The 910-nt window shown below is 41.8% G+C and overlaps 1 protein-coding gene across 1 annotated transcript; it reads left to right on the top strand.

Moving 5' to 3' along the window:
* Nucleotides 1–561, top strand: LOC141041388 (uncharacterized). The gene has a single exon (XM_073507536.1). The coding sequence runs from the start codon at nt 1–3 to the stop codon at nt 559–561; it is 561 nt and encodes a 186-aa protein (XP_073363637.1).
* The last annotated feature ends 349 nt before the right edge of the window (nt 562–910 follow it).

The following is a 910-nucleotide window of genomic DNA, read 5'->3' on the forward strand; positions in this document are numbered from 1 at the left end:
ATGTCAATTCTTGCTATAGCTAATAATTTCCAGCAAGCGAATGCAAAGAATATTGCACCAGCGCAAGATAGATGGAAGAAGCCGGAGTCCAGGTTTGTAAAACTAAATGTTGACCCAGCTTTTTATATGGCAGAAGGAGCAGGAGCTACTGCAGCAGTGATCAGGGATGCGAATGGATCCTTTCTAGCTGCTCAATGTATTTATATTCCTTATACATCCAGCGTGGTTATGACTGAGGCGTTGGCAATGCAGGATGGTCTGAATTTTGCAAGCTCGCTAGGTTTCCCGCAGGTGGAGGCGGAGTCGGACTCGTCGATAGTAATTGAATCTTGTGATGGCCAGACAAGATGGTGGGATGAAGCTGCTGCAATTTTTGCTGAATGTGTGGACATTTCGTCGTTGATCCGGAAGGTCAAATTCAAGCATCATTATCTTAGTTCAAACCAAGCGGCGCATGTGCTAGCGAATTACAGTTATTGTAATAAACTTTGTAGTCATTGGACGGACGAGCCCCCAGGCTGTCTTGTCTCAAACCTTGTGGACGATGTAACTCCTATGTAAGTTAATAAAGCTAGCCATGATGGCCTCTCCTAAAAAAAACTGAGCACACCGAACATTGATCAATAAAGTTAGTTAGAGTTGGACTAGTCTAAAAGAATCCAAATGATTATTAGGCCACTTGCCACGATCGTACTTGACCTTTGAATTCTCAATAAGTCACTCGAACTCTGATTTAGCAAATCCCCCGATTACATTTCGCAAATCCCTATGCCTAAACATGGGAAGGGAGAGATATCATAGAATTGCACGCAGGGAAAGATATCAAAATATTTCCATGTAGTAACAGCTAGCGTGGATTAGAAAATATGAAGTCAGATATCAAAAAATATATACTGTCTTTTATAGAGGT

The sequence above is a fragment of the Aegilops tauschii genome, chromosome 2 (assembly GCF_002575655.3).
Source record: "Aegilops tauschii subsp. strangulata cultivar AL8/78 chromosome 2, Aet v6.0, whole genome shotgun sequence".
In the NCBI taxonomy this organism is placed as follows: domain Eukaryota; kingdom Viridiplantae; phylum Streptophyta; class Magnoliopsida; order Poales; family Poaceae; genus Aegilops; species Aegilops tauschii.